The sequence below is a fragment of the Micropterus dolomieu genome, linkage group LG09 (genome assembly GCF_021292245.1).
Source record: "Micropterus dolomieu isolate WLL.071019.BEF.003 ecotype Adirondacks linkage group LG09, ASM2129224v1, whole genome shotgun sequence".
NCBI lineage: Eukaryota > Metazoa > Chordata > Actinopteri > Centrarchiformes > Centrarchidae > Micropterus > Micropterus dolomieu.
The window spans coordinates 7,504,781-7,523,722 of record NC_060158.1 but is presented as its reverse complement, the minus strand read 5'-3'; the positions used below and the strand labels follow the sequence as shown (position 1 = coordinate 7,523,722).

The 18,942-nt window shown below is 38.1% G+C and overlaps 2 protein-coding genes across 5 annotated transcripts; both read right to left on the bottom strand.

Annotated features, from left to right (window-relative positions):
• Window positions 1-1,256: 1,256 nt before the first annotated feature.
• LOC123976506 (probable C-mannosyltransferase DPY19L4) lies at window positions 1,257-13,449 on the bottom strand. Its single transcript, XM_046058739.1, has 19 exons — window positions 13,067-13,449; window positions 12,748-12,900; window positions 11,588-11,712; window positions 11,404-11,494; window positions 11,127-11,248; window positions 9,598-9,743; window positions 9,228-9,351; window positions 9,004-9,138; window positions 8,116-8,247; window positions 7,480-7,581; window positions 7,305-7,378; window positions 6,826-6,984; window positions 6,502-6,621; window positions 6,241-6,361; window positions 5,975-6,031; window positions 5,807-5,889; window positions 5,587-5,719; window positions 5,033-5,191; window positions 1,257-4,534 (listed from the first exon to the last, which is right to left on the bottom strand). Exons 1-19 carry the CDS (start codon window positions 13,155-13,157, stop codon window positions 4,370-4,372), a joined length of 2,292 nt encoding a protein of 763 aa, XP_045914695.1. The 5' UTR covers window positions 13,158-13,449; the 3' UTR covers window positions 1,257-4,369.
• A 769-nt stretch (window positions 13,450-14,218) lies between these two features.
• LOC123977181 (nucleolar protein dao-5-like) lies at window positions 14,219-18,077 on the bottom strand. 4 transcript variants are annotated; one of them, XM_046059731.1, is made up of 10 exons: window positions 17,940-18,077; window positions 16,703-16,843; window positions 16,448-16,570; window positions 16,147-16,257; window positions 15,895-16,047; window positions 15,666-15,812; window positions 15,452-15,580; window positions 15,218-15,367; window positions 14,865-15,008; window positions 14,219-14,773 (listed from the first exon to the last, which is right to left on the bottom strand). In XM_046059731.1, exons 3-10 carry the CDS (start codon window positions 16,533-16,535, stop codon window positions 14,706-14,708), a joined length of 990 nt encoding a protein of 329 aa, XP_045915687.1. In that variant the 5' UTR covers window positions 16,536-16,570; window positions 16,703-16,843; window positions 17,940-18,077; the 3' UTR covers window positions 14,219-14,705. The 4 variants fall into 4 exon arrangements, with proteins under 4 accessions (XP_045915687.1, XP_045915684.1, XP_045915685.1 ...); XM_046059728.1 differs by lacking the exon at window positions 17,940-18,077 and adding an exon at window positions 17,631-17,933; XM_046059729.1 differs by lacking the exon at window positions 17,940-18,077 and adding an exon at window positions 17,074-17,119.
• Window positions 18,078-18,942: the final 865 nt, after the last annotated feature.

Sequence of the window (18,942 nt, the reverse complement as noted above, 5' to 3'; positions counted from 1 at the left end):
TATGCGCATATTTATGCTCTGTGCGTGAATTTCTCCTCAGGTAAACTGTTTACCTGCGTTAAATACTGTCACTGTTGTTTACTATGATTCTGGAGTACTGTATAAAAATGTCATTTTTGGTTTTACGAATGTTGAATGTATTCTTAAAGACAAATACTTTTTGATTAATTTTTCGCAAAGTATTACATCCACAAATGTAAATTCACTAATGGCAAACTAATATTGACTGTACTTAAGAAAGAAATTAAATTACATATTGGAGTGATAAACTCATCCCAGAACAAGAAAGCTATCAAAACGATGAAACTATGCACTTTACACAATTTATTTGTAGATTTATAACCCCAGCTTATTTTTATTTGATTTTCCTTTTTTTCTTTTTGTGTATTCTTTGTACTATGTTTATATTCCCCTGGCAAGTTCTCCATTTTGTACTCATATGGTTTGTTTGTACATTGTTTTAAAGCATTAAAGGTTATTTAAAAAAATAAAAAATACTTTAGTATACAGTAGTAGAAAATAACTTTTACATTTACTCCAGCACTGTATTGAAGTGCAATATTTAGGTACTCTTTTCTGGTACTTTATACTTCCGTGCAATTTTTGACACCTATTTTGCATATTTTACTGTCAAAACATATGAACAGTTTGTAAAATATAGTGCATTTTTCAGTGCAAAAAATCTGCTTAGTGAGCAATTTCAGACCTTAACATCTCTTATTTTCTTTTGACAAAATCTAGTAAAATGTAATATTTATAATTGTAGTATAGCCAAATGCCTTATACTTTCTAAACAAGCTGATTTAAACTAAAAACAAACAAAAAATCCTTGTTTTAAGATATCACTGAATATTTTATCTTAGAATACAGGATACATTTGTGTTGATTTTTGGTGTTTGTGTGCCTGAGAGTTAATTGACCCCCTCCCCCGTTAATGTTTACACAACATATCAGATCTGATTCTGATTTTTCTATTGCACATGTATCTGTATATGTTATGTCAAACTAATATTTAAGATATCTTTATATTTATAGGTTTATGTTTGTTTACTGTTGTTGCGCACCTATAGTTGCCAAAACAAATTCCATGTCTGTGTAAAAACAACTTGGCAATAAATCCATTTCTGATTCTGATTTGTTAATTACTAATATATAAAGTTGTCTTTTTGTTTCCCTCATTTGCATCCTTTTCCATTCTGCTCTAAAGGGCGTGGCGCGATTGCCTGAAAGGAGCAGAGGTGAAAGGAAATATCTGACAACATTAAAAAGACATTTAATGCAGCTCATAATAAGCATGTCACCAATACTTGTCACACAATACTGTGAAGGTTAGCTTTTTATTCACCAACTCATACACTTTTTAATCTCCCTAAGTAATTCAATAAAACCTAAGATTCACTACATGGCCTTTTGCGGAGGGAAACTTATTGGAAGGACTTGCATGATAGCACCAAAAGGAATTTACCACCAAAAACTTCAACACCCAGGGGATGGGAAATGGCCAGTCTCAGACGTAGCCAAAGAGCTAACAAGTCAGCCAGTCCCCACATCTCAAAATAAGGCATCCAGATGAAGAGGATGAAGACAAAGCAAGAAATGAGCAACTTCACAAGTCAGCTTCAATGTTCACATATACTGTTTCTGTTGTCAAGAGTTGTTCAATCTATATTGAGATATAAAACCCCTCTAATCATTACAGGCACCACTGTGTTATTATGTGTAATATACAGAATTGCTCCACAACAAAACCATAGTGAAAATGGGAAAATAGAGAACAATAAAACCAATCAATCAGTCCATAAATACTGATACTTCATTCATGGTGTTTGAAGCAACGCTACACGCCATATCTGATTTCACAAGTTCCTTGTCCTCCAGTGTCGCTGCTAAGATTTAAATAAATTCACCGTCTGTCGCCAGGAGTTACGTTTAATGAACTCCTAACTGAGGCGGGTGTCCTCTGTAACAGCAGACATCGGCTCACCCTCGCTTCCCTTTTGCAGAACACATCACACTATAGGCAGCTTACAAAGACACATCTTCCCTATTAAAGCTGAGCATATGAGAAGCAGCAACCTTTTACAAGTACATAACGCATATACATTAACTGCATAAGCACTTTTGTGAGGAAACAAGAGCTGAAAGTGGCAGAAAGCAAGAACAGCTGTGTTTGCTAGTATATTTGTTTTAGGTCTCAATTACTCTTATCACATTTTCTTCAGATAAAATGTTATCTTGTGAACAGATCATAGAAAAAATGTCTTGACATAAATTATGGTGTTGTGGTTGGTCAATGATCATTATTTAGATCATTATTCCAAATATAATTTGTTCTTCTCACTATTAAGACATAATTATCCAATTATCTCAGGATAATTAATGTTAGTCATAGGTGCATTACTAGATACCTTTTTCTTTTTAGGCAGACATGACCGACTCCATGATTAGAAAAGTTGGATAGACCATGATTATCCCAAGATAGTGAGCCATATAAATCAAGAGAAAACAATGTTTGTTATGTTTAGATAACTGCATAATTATTATTCACAGATTAGTGGGAATAAAAATAACAAGACCAAGAATCTACAGCCCTGCTAGCAGCTCTGTGAACATCAGCATGCTTTCATGCTCACAAAGCAAATGTTAACTTTCAAATGTTTAGTTATAAGATGTTTACCATCTTAGTTTAGCATGTTATAGCATGCTAAGATTTGCTAATTAGTTCAAAATAACAAGTACAGCTAAGGCTGATGGGAATGGCATTAGTCATGCAGGTTTTTGTTCATAAACCAAAGCGATGAAGTAAATGAGAACGTTAAAGGTCGGGTATGAAATTCTAATCTAGTCTTGCAGTCAGTTGTGTGTGCGCACTGAAAATAAATTTGGTGTTTTTAACAGAGTCCTGGATCTGTAAATGGGAAACAAAGAAAGTGGCCCGGACTGAACCCCACAGAACGCTATTCCTGCCATGATTTGTGTGTCAGGTAAAGTTACATTACTTGCCCACAGACATTCTGCTTAATTTCTAGGTGGCTGAGACATGCTGTTGTTGTGATGTTAGCCATTGTCGCAGGAAAGTTGTGAGTATCGCTGTCTGGAGCTGATGTGCTGGCTCTGGGACAGTTTTGTCTCTGCATGTTAGCTTTGCAGCAGCAACAGTTTGCTAACTCACAATATATCAATGTTAGTTCCAACACCTGTTGTGTTGTTGCTCGTTTTATATCATGGAATTTGTAATGGTATTGGATTTTTCCAGAATCACATACCCCACCTTTAAGGGATGACCAATTGAAAATATTTGATTACAATTCATCCTCAAGTGGACAAATTTCATGGCAATCCAGCTAATATTTGTCAAGACATTTCACTCTTGAGCCAAAAATGTCAACGGGGGTGCTAGAGGAAAAGTCAGGGGATCACCAAAGGCATTGAGCTTAATCTTTGGAAATCATGAATGTTCGTATAAAATGGTTTGCCTATCTGTCTGATAGATGTTAAAGCTAGGGTAACGTTGGACAAACAATCATAAGCCAGCTCTTCCCTTCAAACCTCAGGAAGTGCACGGGCAGAGCGCGCACAGGTAGACAGGCAGGTAGGCCGTGCTTATCACAGTCCTGCAAGACCAGAGCATTTGATTTTCTGATTGGTGTCTGGATGTAAAGAGAATTTTAACAAATACTTCTGAAATAAATTGCTTACCCCAGCTTTAAGATATTTCACAGATTAAGAGTCAAAACTTTGACCTGCTGGTGAAGCTACAAGGAAAATCAGTGGATCACCAAAATCTTCAAGATTAAACCTCTGAGCACCATTAGGCATATATGTACTAAATGTAATGGTAATTCTTCCAACAGTTGTTCAGATATTTCTGGTCGAAACGAAAGTGGTGGACCAACAGACCGACTAACAACAGACACTGCCATCCCCAGAGCCATGATGCTAGCACGGACTGTCCGTTAACTCAAAATAATGAGCATTAAAAAAAAATCTCAGCTGCTCTTGGCTTCTGAACACACAGATCTCACATATTAACCTCTCGCTTCATTAAAAGCATCACAATAACAGTAACGCATGGCTTATAAAACTACAGTACAGTGATTATTATGGCATATTTCAACTTCAACAGGGTTCTCTCGTGTTGATTTTCATCACACAATGTGTAGGCAAACTCCACTACAGTGCGTTCTGTTGATCCAAGTTGGTTTGAATTTGCAGCTGCACCGGTAACAGTGATTCGACATTTCTCTGAGCACACACACTGCAAAAACATGTTGCAGTCCTCTGTGTCACACTGTGGACATGATGTGAAATACTGATGAAGGGCAGAGCCAGGTTCAGTAAAGTCTCAGCAGGGAGGCAGAGGCCGCTGTCAGTACTGGAAGGAAATGACAGAGTTCACTTTGTAGACGTGGTACGAGCGGTTCCAGAAAACTCGAGTGAAGTAGTTTGTATACGGCGAGTAGTTCATCTTTATCTCTTGGCAGAACCTTCCGTGCTTGGAGAAAGAGTAAATCTCCCCTTTGTCATAAACAACCTGAATGGGACAAGAGGATGTGGAACATTAATGAGAATTACAATTGTATAACACTTTCTTAAAAGCTAATGTCATAAGCATTACTTTCCAAGAGTGATGCCACTTTGTAAATAAAGTCTGTGTATTCTGAGAACACTTAGCAAACGCTAAAAATCAATCTCTCATTGTAATTACATATATGTGACGATATGGCAAATGCATTTCCAAGAGTTCCACATGTTGGGGAAACATTATTCACTTTCTTGGCTACAGTTAGATGAGAAGATCAATATGACTCTCATGTCTCTACCACAAATGTGTGCATGAAAACACCACAACTCAGATTTTGTTTGGCGTTTGTTCCATTTTATTTTGATGCACAGGAACCCCGAAATACATTCGAAACCTACCTTGACTCGTGGCAACAACATGAACCTTTTAAGACGCACAATAGAAGACATACTGATGGAAATCGGCAGTTTGGCAGCTTGCAGTAAAAGAATAAGTGTCTAAACTCACATGTCCATTGGCGATGTCGAGCAGGTCTTTGATCCTGCAGCCTTTATTAAGACTAAGCTCGTTGCAAATTGACTCCTCGATGATCACATAGTTTGTCTTGTGAGAGGTCAGAATCTTATAGATGTCCTCTGCAGATCTCATTGCATACACTTGGTAAGTCTACAAGGAGAGGAATGAAAAGGTTGTTAGTTAACACATCTGATGAGAGAAATCTAAAATCTTGGACCACCAAAAGATTTAAGCTGCCTAGCTGTGTTTAAAACTGACTGTACAGCTCTAAAGCTGATGATACACGAGGCAACTTTTTGAGCAATGTTGCTGGGCAATGTTGCTGGTTGCAATTCTGACGATGTTTTAAACGAATAGGGGAGGGGCAGGGCAGGTGGCGGAGTGGTGGGGGAAGGGGATTACGGCAGTAATCTTTACTCATTACCATTGACAGCAACATTGCTCTAAACATTGCTCTAAACATTGCTCCATGTATCATCAGCTTAACTCATTTGTTTTTGTGTCCAATTTCTTTCCTTTCAAAATGAATCTTTCATCTCACTCACATCTTCAGTCCTCCTCAGCAGGTTGATGTCTGAGTAAAGCGGTAAGCTGGTCACAGCTGAACCTGAACACAGCTTCACTGTTCCTAACAGCTGAGGGCTGCCTGCAAAGACAGCCGCCACTGGAGCTTGTGACCTGGAAGACAAGAAGAACAAGATGTTATATGCCGCAATAAAGACTTTATAGATATCTTCGAAGATACAGAAAGATCTCATGACCCACCTGATCCAGCTGATCAGCTCTACTGTGTCTGGGTCGTAGAACTCCTGTAGATCTGACAACTCTGCTATGACACGAGGGCAGTACTGCAAGAGGAGTGCAGGAAGATATTATGTGCCTTTAAATGTCTGAAAGAAAGAGCTTTAAAAGATAAAGAGCTGAAAATCTCACCTCTCTCCACAAGCTGAAACAAATGATGGTAGGAACTGCTGTGCTCAGGATCAGAGACTGGAGAGTAAAAAACATAAATCTACAAGTGAGATTCTATTTTTTACTGTATACTAACAGTATATACTAATAACAACAACAGCAACACGTTGTAGGTGACAACATTAGTCGATATTAATCCAATTTAAAACACCCTTTTTAGAGTGAAACAGGAGAAAGAAAGTGTTACTGTCAATATGTGAAAGTCATACACTTCAGAGGCCACTCACCAGTACTACAGGGTGTATGGACTTTAGTTTCAGCCACTTAAATACAGTCATCCAGAGTTCTGGAGAACATACACCGAACGCCGTAAACATGCAGACGTACGGGGTCCACAAATATTTCATCCTGCATGAAAAAAAACCCACAGTCAACATCTAGCTGTGGCATAACCAAAGACAAATGATCAATTTAACGTTACTTGGTTTACTACAGACACCTGTTGGAAATCCTCATTCTTAAACACACTTCTACGCTGATAAACGTACCCATCAAACAGCAGAGCCAAGCCTCCAAAAAGCAATGTGTGAAAAACATGATAGATGACCTCTGGCTGCTCTCCTATTCGTCCATCTTCAAGTCTGAGGTTGGTTTTCATTGGCTGACCACTGTAGGAAAGTATATACTGCTTTCAGCACCATGATAAACATTTAGTAGAGCATCAAACAGATGCCCTTCACAGCAGAACTATAAACTGTAGCTGGGAACCACAGCTGGTTGAGGTCCAGCTTTTATAACCATTTCTGTCAAATATAATTTTAAAAGACACCAAAGAGTAACGTCATGCATTGTGTGTGGCACAAGTCTCTAACCTGAGTCTTCTGTAAATGGTCTGCAGGGTGGACAGCAGGCAGACAGCCAGTACCAGGAAGTAAAAGGGAAGGACCGAGGCCTGTGTCAGTCGTAGAAATAAGTCCTGACTGGGTGTCTGTAAACTCTCTTGGCACAGGAGGAAGTTGGTGACAAAGTCTCTAACATGGAAGGAAATTAAACATTGCAGAGTGCATTAGATTACTCAGAACTGACTAATATGGATACTGTTCAAAACCACAAAGGATAATACACAATGCCACCATTAGTTTATTTCTCTTTACCATTTTTATAATTGCTTCTATATTATATCTTGCTTCTGTATGTCTGCTACGTAGCAGAATGGGGTTACAAACTCAATTTTAGTCTATAACCTGTTGTATTGTGACAAAATAAATCTACCTACCTACCTACATTCATTTAAACCAATGTCCAGCATGCACTGTAAAAGCAAACCTTTAATTCAATAACTGTAACTCACGTTGTTGTGTTGAGTCCGAATTTTAATTCAAGGAATTTCAATATGTAGTCACTGTCACTTACAGGTACAAGTTTCTGTAAATAAAAAACAGTGATGATTAACCAAACAACTTAATAACTACAAATGAATGCTCATGACTTTGTGAACAAGACAACCCATGTTCTTGTGGTTTTACCTTGACCAAATAACTAAAGGTGATCGTTGTGGTAAAGACTAGGTGGAAATGTAGGAAGAGCTTCATTACTCTGGCCACAAGAGGCCCCATCTTCATCTTTTGCTGCAATATAAATACAGACAAACAGCAATGAGATGGCATCACTCTGCATTCAAACCCTGTTAAATTGAAGGTAATCCCTTTTTAATAATAAACTTCAAAAAAATTAAAATCCTCACATTTGAAAAGGAGCAACCAAACAACGTTTACTGATTGTACTTGATAAAGTGGCTCCGACTGAGCTACACAACACTATTCCAGCTGTTCAAGCCATTATTTGCGTTTCAGGTAACGTTAGATTTGCCCACAAACATTCTGCTTACTTTCTAGTTAACCAGGACATGTTGTTTCTGTGATGTTAGCTATAATAGCAGGAGAGGATGGCGTCTTTTCTGCCATGTAAGCTTCACAGCAGCAACTGTAGCGACAGTTTGCAAACCCACAATATGGCTAACATTACTTGCTGTGTCGTTCACTTTATATCATGGTATTTCCCATGGTATTGGATGCTTCCAGAATCACATACCCCACCTTTAAAAAAATTCCTGTAACATGTAATTTCACAGAGATCTGGTGCGAGGGAGCAGCTAACTCTACCTGGAAGTACCTCGCGAGTACTGAGCCAATCAGAAGGCTGAGCAGAGGCGAGCTGAGCAAGGTCGGGTTCTGAAACTGGAACAAGTAAGCCAGGAACAAGGAGCTGAGGTACACCTTGTGAATGTCAGCCATCTTAACATCCCAGAGAGAAAGACAGACAGCGAGAGAAGAGAGAAACAAAGATAAAAGCAGTGTCTTTAAGGACAATCGTCGACACAAATACTAGACAAACAGGCATAACCAGTTAAATTATTAGAACACACATTCATTCTTGAAGAATATTTAAACCCATTATAAGTAAAAGATAATGTAATTTTCCTCTTTTTACACATCTTACATTTATAAATAACTGGCCAAAAATTTAAATTTAAAATTCATGCTAACATGTCATAAATCATTAAGCAAGAAAATGTCCTCAGTGTACAAAACTCAAAAAGAATGTGCAGTAAACCATAAACTACAACAGCTAATCTCATTCATTACTTCAGCAGTTAAAGGAATAGTTCATGATTTTGGGAAATACGCTTATTTGCTTTCTTGCCAAGAGTCAGGTAAGAAGATTGGTAGAACTCTAATACCTGTCAGTTGACTACTGAGCTATAGCCAGCAGTCAGCAACAACTAGCCTGGCTCTGTCTGAACTCCCTACCAGCATCTCTAAAGCTCACTAAGTAACATGTTATATCTTTTGTTTATCTGCGCAAAGACCTAAGTGTAAAAGTGACAATTTGTGGTTTCATGTGCAGGACTATTTCTTGGTTGGATGACTTCCTGGAGCCTTATTTTTTACACAAACACTAAGGCACTCTATAAAAAAGCAAGTAGTGGTTAAATGTGATTCAACCGTGCCAACAGACTGTACTCCTTTACTATGCCAGGACTATGTTACCTTACGTGGTGGCACCAGGTCGAAAGAGTCAAGCAAGAAAAGACAGAGGCCTTGGATGAAGAGCACGTAGTGACTGTGTTCCCAAACCAGGAGGAAGGTGAATGTGGTGGCACTCATGGTAAGATAGCAAAACATCTACAGAGAAATACAGTTTATTTTTGTGTGTAAATGCAGTGCTGGATATAGTAGTAGTTTAAAAAAAAATGGTTTCATTAGCTGCTCACCTCAGTGGCAGAGTTTATGTTATTACTCAGGAATCCAGTCAAAGCTGCAACCTGGCAAGAGAAGTAAGGAAGAGCCCAGTTGTCCCGCAGAGGGATGGCATGGTCTACTTTGGTCGTGTCTGGTCTGAGGATAATCACCAACAGAAGAGTTACAAAGTCACCATACAATAGAAAGACATTTTTCAAGTCTGTTTAAAAGCATTTGTTATCAAGGAAGTAGGAGCAGCAGGGAGAAAAATAGAAAGAAAGCATGAATGAGGAAGTGTACAAGAGGAATATAAGTTTACCACCTTTGATAGGAGGAAAAAACATGAAGAGGCATAGACAGAAAGTAAAGTATGAGGAAAGACTTGGTAAGACATCTTCTCACCTGTTAATAACATACCAGGCCACAGCCAACATGCCAGCCACCCAGGTGCCGCTCATCACCCAGCTACACACAAAGAGGGCAGTGACATAGATCGCCTGGAGGCCGAATACCGCTCCAATATAGAAGTAGATCGGCTCCACAAAATCCTGAAGGCAGAGACGGAAACATGAGGGTTTCCTCACAGGCGAGGCGAAATTATATGAGCAAAAACTCTATATAATAATATATATAATAATAATATAATATCAATATTATAGCAATATGGTTGCTTTAAAGGTTCAGTGTGTAAGTTTTAGTGGCATCTAGTGGCGAGGGTTGCAAATTCAATCAGCGGCCCTGTGCATTCACGTGCTCCTCGGATGGTCCCATGTCCCGAGATGTGAAATCATTCTTCCAACTTCAGTGTGTATTCATGTGCTCTGAAGTCAGAATGTGGAATCAACATGGACGCTTCTACAAAGATGTGATGGATAATCATTATCAGAGCATATAAACAACACACAGACATCTAGTTCACTCTACATGGACAACAAACCAACTGTATAATAAATTATATGTTTGCAGAATATGTATATGCAATACGTGATTTTTAATGAATGAAAGTTATGTACACTTCTTTATGTCCCATGTACATGTACATACGCGGCGACATCCTTGTAAGAGGACCCGCGGCGTATGTAGATAGAAATGGCTCATTTAAAGGTCAGAAAAACATAACGGTTCATTATGTAAGGTCTTTATACATCACTGAAAACATAGTTATGTATATTCTATTGCATTTCTGTCAATAGACCATCCTAAATATTACACACTGAACCTTTAAATGGCTGTATGCTAACAACACCAATGCTAGTCATCTAAATAAAAATGTGCTAAAAACAGGCAGTGTGCTAACTGCATAACTTAGAGACTACTACTATCTGGCAGCACAAGTCTGTGTGGGTGTGGACATGTTTGTTGCTGGTCCCAAAAGCAAGAAGTCGTCATTTTGTATTTCTCAAAAATTATATACTATTATAATCCATTGCCAATGCAATGAAAAGGTTGGACTTCCCCTTACTTTTTTCTGGCACAGTGCATTGAATGATTTATTGCATTATTTGGTGGCAAGCCCTCTGCACTGGCAGCAGATGAGATTATTTTAACAACATGGAGAATTATATTTATTTCAAGTGTTAATTCAGGGTTTTAACAGTGAGACTTGCTATCTTGTAAAATTATGCTATTTCTTGCACCAAGCAGCTCCATGCATCTTGTGATAGAGTATACTGAGCTTAAAGCTGAAAGGCCCCCAGCTGTAAGACAGGAATGATGTTACTATTTCTAATATGTTTGCCAATGTTTGCTTTAAGACAGGGCATGTTACTGATTCAGCACCTTTTTTCTTAAAAATACACATACGGCTTCAATTGCATATTACCATCAGATAAAAATATGGATGTATTGTATCATGGTGAAAACTGACAATGTCCTAATTGCACTTTATTTAACTTAATTCAGAAGCTCCAAAAACAATAAAAAAGCCTCACCTGGCTGCCTGTGACTCTGTATATGAAGCTAGTGATGAGCTCTGGATAGAGAGACAAATGTTCCACTACGTTGACAGTCTGACCTGAAACAGTCCTGTTATCTAACGTCAGCTCATATAACCCTGGAAAACACAAACCACATAAGATGAGTTGATTGACAAGGACAGAGTGACATTTGTAACCCTTTAATTAAAGAATTTGTCTTTTGTCTGGCATTTTATTTTATTAGATACTTCCATCGTCTTTCTTTAATGAGAAGCAGAAAGGATAAATGTACCTCTTTCAAAAGATGGTACTGTCAGCATGTGCTTGTAATAGTAGTAATAGAGCCCACTGCCTCCTTGGAAGGTGATTTCACGCTCCAGCTCCTGAGACACATTGGAGTGAATTTCAGAATTGATGTGATATGGCATTAAAGTGGAGGTGTAATGGAAGCAGACATGAAAAACAGAGCCACCCACCTGTCTAGTCGAAAACCAGAACTTCCTGTCATGATATGTAGACAGATACACGGCATAAAGCATGCCGCAGGCAACTGCTGCCAGACATCCGAAGAACACCCTCACCAGGCGCTGCAAAAAAACAGCTGAGGAGCAGAAATATAACACTAAATATCACATATCATAACAATACTTGCAAGTTATTATAAGTGTGTTAAACACCTTTTGAGTGTATTTAAAGGAAAAATATACTAGGACTATGCAGCCACAACATCATCAAGGGTTAATTGAGTCTCTTTTTTAAGATTGATTCTGTATCACTGCTGACCGGTAATGGTTTAAACTGCTCATCCAGGTACATACTCTACGGATAAAAAAAGATCCAAGAGTGCATCAGGAAGATGGCCCCCAAAGATGAAGGGCTTAGTGAATACCTCAGGCAGCAGAAACACGAGAGTGAGGACAAGGAAGACGAAGAACCTTCATGGAGAGACAAGCCGCTGCACGGCATGTACCACAGACAAATAGAAGAAGTGGCTGATTATATATATATATATATATATATATATATATATATATACGCAACCCTGAACTGGAAAAGGTCCTATAACGCTGTTACATTGTCCAGGTTTGACCAGGTACTGCAGGAGTAAAGCAACAATCTACATATCAAACAAAAATAGCACAGACACAAAAAGCTTTAAAGTACAGAATTCAATTCAAAGTGCTTTAAATGTGATTGTTTCCTTTATTGCAATCCATTAGTGTGTGCATGTGTTAGAAAAAGTGAAAACATTTGTATTGCTGTTATTATTGTATTTTCTGTTGTCTATCAGAGCATCCCCACAGTGAACTGCATGTTTGTGCTGAACTCAGGATACTGAAATGTATTCTTAAAAGGACAAATACACATTTTGTTCAACACAAGAGTCCTGACATAAAGTCAGACAATCAGTTACACTTTAAGTACATGGTCATATTGATCCAGTGGCTTATTTACAAAAATGCAAAGCACATTTGCTGCTTCTCTTATTTACATTGCAAGCTACTTTTCAGAACATTTTTAACAAATGCTTTCAAATAAGTGAAGGGGACACAAATCAGCCATCTCAAAAAGTGGTGGGGACATGCCCCCAGCATCCCCAGTGTAAACAACACCTATGTTCAGGACATAAACTTACATGCAGAAGAGCTCTTGGATCTTTTGATAGATATTTCAGGTCTTTTTGATTCTTCCTGTTTGTGTTGAGGTTCCTCATCTTTCCTCTGCTTGTCATCTGCTTCACCAGTGGACACAGTCCCCTCATCCTCTCTGTTCACCGGGCCATTAACATCTGTTCAGGTGTCACATCAGACAGACAGATGTTCAACAAATACACGCTTTGTGACAATCTTTACAAGCATCCAGGTCAGAGGTAGTGTTTCTCTGGAAAAGTTAACAAAGTTACCGGGATGCTAACTTGTGTTCAGTTAGTAAACTGCTAAGTTGGATAAACTCACGTGTTGTCTGCACATCAGGTTCATGTTGGCGCTCATCCTCTTCTTCATCTCCCTCCGGAGTCTTTGCTGTACGACACCTTAACTCGGTCATGACTACAACTAATTAATCCGAGAGGAGTTGTCTGGTGTGTTGACACAGCAGCATGCTAGCTAACAAGCAGTTAGCTAATCCAAGAGCCTTTCAATCAATACCATAGACTGTAGATCAATACTTCCCTTTGCGGGAAACAGGGCGGGTGACAGGTGGAGCTACAAGCTTCCCTTTTCTAGATCGACTTTTCCTGCACGGAGTTGCAAAGAAGCAGCTGTAGATTTAATGATGTTGTCTGTGTGGAGGACTCAAGTTAGCTGCCGAACCCTTACCAATCTCGCTCCTCCTGCCTGAACCGAACCAACGAAGGAAACGAATACTAGCCAATCAGAGGCAGAGGAGGGCGGGCCACGACGTCATCACGGCGGAAGATGCTGATGACTACAGAAAGCAGCGAAGAAGAGCGAGGACCAAACTTCACTGCATTTTCATGTTATTTAAGAAAACTTAAAACCAAGGAAGGTTAAACTCAAGGGCAACTGGACTTAGTTGAAGATACTAGTAGATAGATCCATAGATTCTAGTATATTCAACCAAGTCCAGTTGCCCTTGATTTTAACTTTCCTTGGATAACTATGATCTGGATAACTGAGAACTTTGACAATTTATATTAATCTATAAAAATAAAAAAATTTCAAGCGTTTCATTCCTAGAATAATTGTATATTTAACATATTTGGGCTAGGGGTAAATGTTGAGGGCCATTTTTTATGGATGTTTTGACTAAACTATTTGTTGATTAATTCAAAAGAAAGATAGTAATAAGAATGCATTTCAGGGTGGCACGGTGCTTTAGTGGTTAGCACTGTTTAATTTAATCCTAATTGGAGAAAGTGTACATCTGATGCCAGGTTGTAAAACCTGGATAGGGGCAAGCAAAGAGCCCTGCTGTATTTTTATAAAATACAGCTTCATTGTTGAAGTGACCAGTTGCTGCACTGATTGAGAAAATGTTGTAATTTTGGGTGGCATAAAGTCAAACTGGAATGAAATTGACAGACACAGATAAAGAGGAATAGTTGTGGGTGTGTGGCAAGCCAGCTGAAAAAGACTCATGTGATGTGAATTTCATAGTGAAAGCAGTTTAATCCAACACAACAGATTTTCACTGCTGCATGCTGAGTGTACAGTTACTATGTAAGCAGGAGTGTAACTTACATCAATGGGTGTTAAATTTCTCTCTTAAAAAAAAAAAAAAATAAAATCAGAGGAGACAGCCAATGCAAAAAATAGGCACAAATAATAAAATCCAAGACTGTGATAAAATCTTTCAAATCAGGAACCTACAAATTTTGGTCCCAAACTTAAAAATAGGGGTAAAAATATTAACACCATAAATTAACATATATCTAATGTATATAAAACACACTGTTTTAACATGAACGCTAAGATTGTTAGGGAGTGTCTCTCCGAGGGATTTATAACACTTTAGGAACAGGAAGTCTATCAAACTTGGAGCCACTAGGTGGTCTGAACTTCCCAGTCTGGAAGGTGAAAGGTAGCAATATAAAGGTGTTTCTTCAACCTGTTACAGCTTTGTCTTATCCGTTTATTCTTCTTCTGGTGATTCCTCTGAGCCCTCCTCCTCGCTCGAGCTCTTTTCTTCAATCGGTGTGTCTGTTTTGGACAGTGAGAATAATGTTTAAACTCTTTATTTTGAGGTTCTATTACATAAGCATTGATAATGACTTGGTTATGTAATCAGTACCTGTATTGGTTTTGTTCAGGCTTCCTGTTGTCCCAGCTTCTTCACCATCACACCTCTCCAGTATTATTCTCAGGATTTTGGTCACTTGTGGGTGTTTAGCTGCCTTGGTTAAGGGTTCATCATCTGAACAGTTGCTTGACGACCCTGAAGAATGATTAATTTAAATTAATGCATGACTAATATGGACAAAGGGCATCTCAGATTGATTGAGAATTCATTCAGAATACATTTTCTTGTATACTCATTTATTTAACCATATTATGTGGCCTCTAGAACCTCCAGTCTCACTGTTGAGTGTTATGAACTGCATTTTCATTTCTTCTATCTAAGCCCAGCGTGGCCATAGTCTTTACCTGAAACAGGCATCTTTCTTGGCCTTTTCAGAGCTGTGCCCCTCTTCTTCAGAGCTGAAGCTTTTGTTTTGTTTTTTGTTCGTTTGTCTGTGCGGCTCTTTTTCACAAGATTAATTAAGGGTTCATCATCTGAGCTTTCATCAGAGAGTCCTGCCAAATGATAGTTTGTTTTCTTTTAAAATCTTTTGGCAAAAATCACATGTTTTGTTCATGTCATGATTAACGCTACAGTACCTCGTCTCTTTCTCCCTTGCGATAAAGTTGTCTTCTTTGTGTTTTTCTTCACTGGCTTCTTCTTCTCCGTGATGAGGTTCACCAAGGGCACATCATCATCATCCGAGCTGTTGTCTGAAGATGAAGGGTCTTTTAAAACCCAAGAGGTTAGTACTTGGAATAAAACGGAATTTAATTCATTCCTTCTGGACAGTCTAATGAAAGTGCTGCCTACCTTTCAGTGATTTGTTTTTAATTTTTTGTCTTGTTTTCTTGCTGTTTGACGAAGTCTTTAGCTCTTTAGGAGCTTTTGTCCACTTCCTCTTTATTGTTGCGTGGGGTTCATAATCAGAGCCACCACTGGAAGACTCTGCATATTTCACTAGAGCAAATAAAACATTTTCATTTTTTGTACAAGTGCTTTGAGAACAGCATGTAAATGAGTTCCACATTTGAACACCTACCAGTTTTCCTTGCTGCGTTCCTTTTGGATTTCATAACAGGGTTTGCTTTTCTAGATGCCTTTCTCTGATGTTGGGATGGGAGTTTCTTGGCAAGTTCACTCAACAGCTCATCATCCGAGCTATGATCCGAGCTGTCATTGTCATCCAGTGATTCTGTGTAAAAAAAAAAAAAAAAAAAAAAGAAAGTCAACAATACGCATCTGCAAAATTTCCCGTTGGTACTGTAGGTGCATGGAGAGAAAAAAATCTTACCTTTTTTCTTTGTATCAACTGATTTTTTCAGAGGCACTGAGAAATGCTTCTTTGCAGCTTTGGAGGACACTTTGGCAATGTTTATGAGAGGTTCATTGTCAGAGCTATCATCTGTATTCAAATGTGAAACAGTTACAACAAAATGTTAAAGTCATGCATTCCAGACAAAAATCAGAAAATACAGAAAATATCCACATTTGAGAAGCTGAAATCAGGAAAATTTGAATTTTCTTCTTAGAAAAATGACTCAGAACAATCAATCGATTATTAAAATAGTTGTTGTCCATGTAATAGTAACCACCTGCTTTCTTGTTATTTGTGTCTTTAGATCTGGGTGACGTGTTGCCTTTTCTCACTGGTTTCTTAGCTGGTGCAGAAATAGTTTTCATCTTTATTAAAGGCTCGTCATCCGAGTCATCTGAAGCTACAACAGGAGAATATGTACAAAAACAAAATTTAGTACCGTTTGCTTTCAAAGGCAGCAATATGTCAAGCTGAACATATTTTACTTCAGCTGGCAGAATTGTTGACAGCGTTTTTAATTTGCTGTCCTCACCACTTTTGTCCTTTTTGGAATTAGCGTTGGAGCTGTAGGTTAACCTGCGTGTATTTCCACTCAACTGCTTCTCGTCACTGGGTGTCCTCTTCAGGAGCTTTGAGAGAGGTACGTCATCATCAGAGCTGGAGCTGTCCTTCCCTGGCCAATCAGAGACACAACGGGATAAATACCAGTAAATATATCTGAGCCATCTGTCTAGAAAAATTGTAATAAAGGTTTGACCATAAATTTTGACCCAATAAACTACCTTTTTTCTAGTCTGCATAGCCTGATTTTACTTAAGTATTTTTTTTACAGTACTTGTTATAATAATTTATAGTTAACTACAGTTTGGTTAAGTTAAATTTACAATAAGTAAAACTGTTTACCCACTGTCCCTCCACAGATGAATGCAGTCATTGCCAGGGTTTGCTTAACAACGAGATCTTTTTAAAGGCCAAAGCATATTGGTGAATGTGTGAATTGTGAAAGATTAGTGTTTATAATGTTATGTTTTTATGGTGTTTGTCTTTATTTGACAGTATATTTGATAGATTGATAGGGAAAATAGGGCTAAAGAGAAATTCGGTAGACAAGCCGGTTGAGGTAGAGCTAACTTGGATTACTTTAACATACTGTGGCTAGTTCATTAATCCATATCAATATTTTAGAAGCTGTTCATGTGTGTTGTATGTAAAATGATAATCTGCAAAGGCACAAGTTACAATAGATGTCAGATGAATGTAACGTTAGTGGAATGAAGTACATGTTTTCCTTCAGGAATATAGTTAAATATCAAGTAGCTTAAAACGAAAATAAGTAAGTAAAATACTTCAAAAAGAGTACATTATTTTGAAGTTGTAAGCTAACTTAGCCTTTAACTAGCTACAACGCACTCCGGTAACATGTCAGCTAATATTAAAAATAACAATATTAACCTAACTACCTGGAGAGTCGTGTACATTAGTGGGCACGTCAGTTGTGCTGCAGTCCATTTTGTTGCTCAGTATATTAGCTAATTATGCTCTTCATCCAAAACGTGCCAAGTTGGTCTAATGATGTTAGCTTCTTCTGTTTTTTGAGTTAATGTTAGCTAAACTCGCAGTTAGTGTTTAGCTGGTTATTGGACGTCACTTGCTGTTAAGTGTGCAGCTCCGCCAACCTTCAGCTAAAAAAATACTGTGCCGCAGAGTGTCACTATATAACTTTAAAAACCAGTTTCCCCAAACATAAAGTAATGTTACTTCCAGCTCACGCTTTAGTTTGTTTTCTTCCGCTTCTGGTTCGGAGAAAAGCCAAAGGCGAAACGGCGAGTGTTGATGACGCCTCCCGACGTCATCGGTCGACTGACATCAGCAGTCAAACTAAAGCAACTATGAGAGCAACTATCAAAAACAAATCACTGTTTTATTGCTCATGGCTTCACAGTGGCATTTTGTTAGCTGGACAACTCTTAAATAATAATAGTTTCATATTCAGAATTCAAGAGTCCATAAAGAATAGCTTTGCAGCAGGAATATGACATCCATTGTGACACAAATTATGGAATAACTAAGAAAAATGGAAATAACTAAGAAATTCATACTATAAACATAATAAGTAATGAAGGACACAAAAAAGCATACTAGAGACTCATATTCAAGGATCCACCCATCAAGACATAAAGAGAGAGAGAGAGAGCAATATAACAAGTTAGTTAAAATAAAAATAGCCTATGTTAAAAGGTTCTGTCAAATAAAAAAATACAATAAAAAAAGGTTTAACCAAAGTATGCCAAGTATGTGCAAATCTCAATCACTACAGCTTATTCAGCTCATTTGGCAGCAGGACAAAAAAGCTATTTTACCTCTTCGTTCTGCACCTTGGGACTTAAAGACTCTGTCCAGGGAAAAAGCTGAAAATCATAGAGGTAGCTATATCTCTGTAGCTGTCTGGTGTAAAGGGAGGCTGGGCAATACTGTGGTTTACTAATCAGCTGACTGGACCATTTAACTATTTAATATAAAGAATTTCTCTCCTTTAAGGATGTGTGGCTTAAACCAAGACATCAAGGAAAGTTACGGAACTGATTCAATAAAAGCACGATAAAAGATGGTCATTGTGGTTCGGTCAATATGTAAATGAACAACAAAAAAATCCCTGTTGACCCTTTTTGCACACAGCTTCACAGTTGGCTTCAAAGTTTAATTTTGCATTAGTGATGGTCCCCATAATATATTCCTGCAGGTTCTCTTCCATTTTTGAAAAAAAGTGCTAAT